Source organism: Montipora capricornis, chromosome 2 (genome assembly GCF_036669925.1).
Source record: "Montipora capricornis isolate CH-2021 chromosome 2, ASM3666992v2, whole genome shotgun sequence".
In the NCBI taxonomy this organism is placed as follows: Eukaryota; Metazoa; Cnidaria; class Anthozoa; order Scleractinia; family Acroporidae; genus Montipora; species Montipora capricornis.
In genome coordinates this window covers 37,913,648-37,920,230 of record NC_090884.1, presented here as the reverse complement: position 1 = coordinate 37,920,230, position 6,583 = coordinate 37,913,648, and the positions used below count along the sequence as shown (strand labels likewise).

Genomic DNA, 6,583 nt, shown 5'->3' with positions numbered 1-6,583 from the left:
GGCTCCTTGAATACAAAGTAAGTAGTTCAAAGGATACCTACATGGATGTTGGACATTCTTCTGGTGTCGATGAGCAAATTTCATTCAACCATGAAGCAATTTCTTCCTTTACTTTTACCTAAAAGGAAAGTGCAAAAAAAAAAACTGTTTAGGGAGTAAAAGAGGCGACACAGGTTTTTTTTTTTTTTGCTTTTAGGAAAAGAATGTTAGCGCACTTTCGTGCGGGGGTTTGGGGTTTTAAATCAAGAGCTTTAAATAAATAAGTACATCTACAAATGATTAGACTTTCAAGTCGTCTTGGATGAGGATTATCAACCTTAAGCGCTGTCTCATTGCACTTTTTCTTTAAATCAAGTGTGAAATTGAAGAATCCACATTCTCTTCTACAAATGTGGTCGGTTTGGCAGGGATATCTCATGAAAAGGGCTTAGGATGTATGAGGCCAGGCTCCAATAAAACAAAATAAAAAAGAATATCTGTGCCTCCTGTTTACCCATCGAACACAGTATTGATTATTTCCACTCTCTGTTTTAGTTTTAGTGGACAAAACTACCTTTCGTCCTGAAAACATCTAGTGACTACCATGAAAATTAACTGACCTTGTCAAGGACTGAAATACTAATTACAACCACCACGACTTCTTTTTCCGCTTGAAAAAAAAAAAGGAATTCATTTCAGTGCAATATTATAAAAGAGGGAACGTAGTTGACAAAAAAGGCTTACCAAGCAAACATAAATCCACCAATCGCGCGAGGGCGAGATTGGGGAAAAGGCAGGCAATGTGAGAATTCACGGATTACTTGAGCAAAATTAAATACAAGAACCGAAAAAACATTTTCCCCAATTTTAAGGGGAAACATGACACGAGGAACGATCAATTTGGAAATAGGAGCATATAATTAGTTTAAGGAAACATGATTCCTGTTGATAAAGTTTATATAAGCATCGAATATTGAAAATGAAAGAAGTAATAATAAAGACCACCTTTTCATGTTTTTCAGAAACATCTTTCGCGATCACGTTCCCATTTTTGTGGGACTTACGTCCGGTTGAATTTCTCACGCGAGAATTCACGCAGTCGAAAACAAACCGGAACAAGTACACTTAGATACTGGGCCCAACTAGACATGGCATGACCAAATCGAGTTTAGTTTAGTTTCATTTACAAGGTTGCAGATATTTGCTCCTACTAAATCGAAACCTCTCCACGGCATGCTGATTTTAGCGAATTCTAAATGTTTCTTTAAGGGTATGATATTCTCGGAAAGGCCAAAACAAAGGCAAATGGAAATTCGACCTTTCGTCAGCTGTTCCCCTGCTCTGACCCTCTTTGGCTCGCACTTTGTTACATAAACTTCTTAGTCAGTAGATAGCCTAATTGGTTAAGTGTTCCCGTGGATAGAAAGCCAGAATGTAAACAGTGTTTACGAATCATTCCGTTACAAAACTTGTTTAACTTTTTGGTGGATCAAAAAAGGGATCAAACTCCTCCAGACAGCCTCCGGCAATACATTGATTAGCCAGCCAAAATGTACAGCAAAACGGGTAACACTGAAGCCAGTCAAAATGTATTGAAAATCTCCCCTATTGAAACGTGAATAACGTAGCTTAAGTATCATTGGATGATTTTTTCCAGAAGTAAATCCTCTTCTGTGTTTTGTGGGGGATCAGAAATTCTGAATCCTCTCCTGTGTTCATGCACGGGGGGATCAAAAATTTTGAATCCTGTTCTGTGTTTTGCGAGGAATCAGAAATTCTGAATCCTCTCCTGTGTTTTGTGAGGGAGCAGAAATTCTGAATCCTCTTCTGTGTTTTGTGAGGGATCAGAAATTCTGAATCCTCTCCTGTGTTTTGTGAGGGATCAGAAATTCTGAATCCTCTCCTGTGTTTTGTGAGGGATAAGAAATTCTGAATCCTCTTCTGTGTTTTGTGAGGGATAAGAAATTCTGAATCCTCTTCTGTGTTTTGTGGGGGATCAGAAATTCTGTATCCTCTCCTGTGTTCATGAGAGGATTAGAAATTCTGAATCCTCTCCCGTTTTCTATGGGGAAAACTCATTCTCGAGAGACACGAAATTCAGAAGATCATTTGGCTTATCATGCGTGGTTCAGACATTAGAATGGAGTGGCGATTATGAATTTCCGTGGACGCTCCACATTACATTTTCTGCCAATTTTACACTAATTTCCGCCCGACCAAACTTCAAAACCTGTATCATAAAAAAAGCTGTTTTCCGAGACAGGTTTTCATTTTACAAGGAAAAAACAGCCATTTTTGAGGTGATTCTCAGTATTTGTTCCGAATTTTCCTAAATTGGAATACCACATTTTACTTTGGAACGCGTTATCCGTTACAAAACCTGTTTAACGTTTTGGTGGATCAAAAAAAAGGGATCAAACTGCTCCAGACAGCCTCCGGCAATGTATTTTTTAGTAACCTTTACGCAGCTTACCTATTGGTATTTCGCAAGCAAGACCTCGAAAGTATCCTTTACATTCGCAATGGAAGCCTGTCAGTTGGTCATTGTCTATGTGACACTCAGCACCATTCTGACAGGGATTGGGATCCTTGCAATAGTCAATGGCCGTGGTGGTTTCTGTGGTGGTGCTTGGAGTTGTAGGTGGCACAGGCAGTGTTGAACAGGGTTGAACATCGTCTTCATCAGGACACGCACACTGGTATCCAGTGGGCTTTAGTAGGCAAAGGTGCGTGCAGTAACCATTGTTAGCAAAGCACGGATGAGAAGCTAAGAAAAAAAAGTAGCGGGTTTATTAGAGAAAAAAAGATTGAATAGTTGATAGCAAATATTTTCACCTGAAAAATATGTCCAGCCTCATTTCTCGAAATGAAGCTGGATATATTTCGTTTCGAGAAAAACACTAGTATCCACTGGTAAAACGTTTTTAAAAAGTAAACAAATGATAAAACTAACATTTAAAAGAAACTTGCCCTAGCCATGCTAATCACTTTTAGCTTAAGTTTTAGGGACTTAATTATGTCGGACGCAGTTTATAGCCCTCGTTAGCGAGACTAGGAGTTAATAATGACGAGGAAGACCGGATTACCTTCGGGAAACCCTGAGGTCTGAGGTTGAGATAAACACAAACGTTACAGGTATGTATTACGGGTATAAAAAGTGTAGCTTTTTTGGCTATTGTTTTCATTTACTTACTTACTTATTTATTTATTTATTTATTTATTTATTAGTTGGGTCAATACTAACTGTTTCGTTCAGGAGTCCCTTTCTTAATCGCCAGGCCTCTGGGCACATACGGTCCATCCGCAACGATTTCCAATGACTGATCAACATAGGTAGTCTTATTGATTCGAAGAACCCACTGTAGCCATTGTTGGTTCCAGTATAAAAATTGGTCATCAATCACAACTGCAGATGTACCAAATACAACTATCTCATAGGGAACCAGCAGTTGAATACTGCCATTCTCAACTGCATCAAGGTCAAGAAACATTATTTTTGCCAAGTAGCTGCTTGCAAAGTAAATTCTATTGATGGTGACATCCAGGGCAAGACCATCAACAGTTATTGTATCGTTATTGCTTAGTGTCAGTGAAAAAACCTCGCTGCGATTTGCTCCATCCATGTGAGCACATTCAAGAAATCCATGATCCGCCCAACACATACGCCTAAAAACAACAGAATGCGGTGCATTACTAATTTTAACAAACTCCTGAAGCGAAAAAGTGCATTAAGGGTAAATAATTTAATATTTTTTTCTCAGCATGTCAGGTTTTAGATCTTAAGTGTGTTTACTCTCACATCCCCAACTGCTTACCCGTGCGCGATCTTTTTTCCTCGTTGTTCAAAATAATTTTGAGACCCCGAATGTTGGTTCGGTCCGGGTTGATACATTCACCGGCCTTTCTGCACAAACTGATAGTAGTACACTGGCAACAAACAGATATGGTCAACAAGAAAAAAAAATTCACTGCAGTGGAGAGACACATTTCTCGTATTTTAAATTTCGTTCAATGTAATGCAATCCGTCCGGCAATCCGAAACCAAAAACCCCAGTTTGGTTGATGTGTTGCAGGGAGTCACCAGGACAAGGTGAAAACTAACGTTTACGCGCAGGGAGCAGAGTTAAGACATCTATTTCAAATGACACAAATGATATGCGCTTTCACTAAGCAAAATCCTTGGCCGATTGATAATTACTTATTTCTTACCCTCTTGTTGTGTCCACAACTATGTCGTTAGGCGGGGAAGACAGGTTAGAAATCATAACCTTGGGGTATCGCCCATCAAGCTTTGAAACAAAGATTGACAAATTGCCCCCATTCACCCAATAAACGTTTCCAGCCACAAGATCCAGAGCAAGGCCATAAGCTTGGTTCACGCCCGAATGAATGATTTCCTGGTCTTTTTCATAAAGATGAGCGCGTTCAATAGTGCCACGAGAGGAGTCCGTCCAGTAGAGCCCTTCTTCAAATGGATCAACTTCTATGTCAGCTGGAGACGTCTGGTTTTCAATATATAGAGGAATGAGCGAGATATCTTGGGGCGTCAAAGGAGAGTACAAGATTTTGCCATGAAGGGAATCAGTAACAAATAAGACGTCGCCAAATACACCTATTGTTTAAAAGAAAAGCACAGAGATATGAAGCGTTCATAGTTCGAAAGACCAACTTCGGGGATCACAAGGAGAGCAATTAACCAATCCATATTTGAGGCAATCAAATATTTCTTGGTGAAAGGGCAAGAAAATGCGCGAGTGGTTGCCAAATGAAAAAGTGGTGGGAGATTTCTCTCATTGCGTATAGCAATTATTATTTAAAAATTACTTTCCAGCCGCCGTTTGGGGAATTGAATAAAAGCGGCTTTACGATTAATACGGTCATCCTACCTTATTCAAACATAGCTTTTTAAAGTTGATTCCACGGTTAACATCCGCACAGATCACAATTTACACACATCTAAAGTTATATCTGGAAGGGGAAAACTTACATGTCACTCCATCTTCTTTGAACTCCATTCCGGCTTGGCACATGCATGTTCGACCAGTTGGATTTAAGAGACACAACTGAGAGCAGTTACCATTATTCGCACATGCATGAGTTTCTAGAAAATACATAATACAGAGTCAATAAGAAAAGATGTTCTGGCAAACTAAAAAAAGAAGCAACGAACCAAAGGAACAAATCACTCCGATTTAATTTTGATGTCATCTTTCTTGGGGTACGTTCTTATGGAAATAGAGTTACCCACCTTTGTATCCTAGGTTTTAATAGTTGAAAGATGCCTTAGGTCAAAGCCAATAGGCATGTTGCATGATTCATGTCCGGGGTTTATCAGTACTTCAACGGCCAAAAGGCAGTTATTACAACGAATATCAAGGCATTCTTCAGAAAGTAACTAAGAAAGGGCGAGACTAATTAGCGGAACTGCAGACCGCGGAACCTAGCGAAATGACTGTTTTTAGTGAAACCCCAGGATAAAAACGATGCGATTTACATTAATATTTGTTAAATATCCTCGGTACCCGCAGATTATCGCGTCCCAGGTGCCATTTCTAGTTGTGATCCGCGTGTTTGCACCATCTGATTCAAGTTAGCCGATTAACTGAGGGATTGCGTGACAAGTCACAATAGGAAATGACCATGTGCTCAATTGCTGTTGTTACGAAGGTATTCCGAGGAAAGACTTACCATGCCGCAAACATGAATGGAAGAAGGAACGTATCGTTGCTTCGGTTACATGTTTTTCCCTCTGTGGAAAAGTTGATATTTTGAAAAATTCATTTTATTTGATTCTTCTCTGCGATAAATAAATGTAGCGTATACGCTCACGATTCAAATGTATTTTTGTGCAAGGCCTGGGTCAGGCCTAGGCCAAGATCAGGGAAACCATCCTACCACCAACGCGTCACGCACCAAATTCTCCTTGTAACCACAAGCGATTGAGCAAATCCTGATGTCAAACAGACGGCGTAAAAAGTAAAGAAAATAATACAAACATAAAAGGTAAATGAGACGATGAGCGGCCGAAGCCAATTTCACAAGGTACTAAAACAGACGCTAGACGAAAACCATAAAATCAAAATGACAACTGACAGGCAGTAAATAGCATGTCGAAAAAAATTAAAAAATCCTCAAAGCAAGCGGGATCGTTCTTTGAGGTTGTAAAATGAGTTAGTAGACTGTGACTTGTCACGCAATCCACCAGTTAATCAGCTAACTTGAATCAGATGATTCAAATACGCAGATAACAGCTAGAAATGGCACCTGGAAAGCGATATTCGGCGGGTACAGTCGATTTTTAACATTCATAATGTAAATCTCATCGTTTACACCATTTGGTTTCAATAAAAACAGTCATTTTTCAAGGTTCCGCTTGTTCCGCGGTTTGCAGTGTCACAAATTAGGGTGCGTTCGATTGGGAAATCTGGATTTAGATCTTAAAATCTGGATCTTCGGATTTTCAATCGAACACAAAATCCGATAACGGATTTCGCGACGGATTTTGTTAATTGAAATCCTTACCCGACATGGATTTCCTATTACTGAATCTGCGACAAAATCCGTTGTCAGATTTTGTGTTCGATTGGAAATCCGAAGATCAAGA

At 39.5% G+C, this 6,583-nt stretch overlaps 1 protein-coding gene across 1 annotated transcript in view; it reads right to left on the bottom strand.

The window, feature by feature from the left end:
- LOC138020639 (low-density lipoprotein receptor-related protein 1-like) overlaps positions 1 to 6,583 on the bottom strand; it is a 108,823-nt gene that overhangs the window by 6,258 nt on the left and 95,982 nt on the right. The window contains exons 73-78 of the mRNA XM_068867581.1: positions 4,967 to 5,080; positions 4,189 to 4,591; positions 3,224 to 3,645; positions 2,453 to 2,746; positions 600 to 649; positions 42 to 118 (exon numbers count right to left, since the gene is read on the bottom strand). Coding sequence (XP_068723682.1) covers positions 42 to 118; positions 600 to 649; positions 2,453 to 2,746; positions 3,224 to 3,645; positions 4,189 to 4,591; positions 4,967 to 5,080 — 1,360 coding nt within the window. The remainder of the gene's footprint in view (positions 1 to 41; positions 119 to 599; positions 650 to 2,452; positions 2,747 to 3,223; positions 3,646 to 4,188; positions 4,592 to 4,966; positions 5,081 to 6,583) is intronic.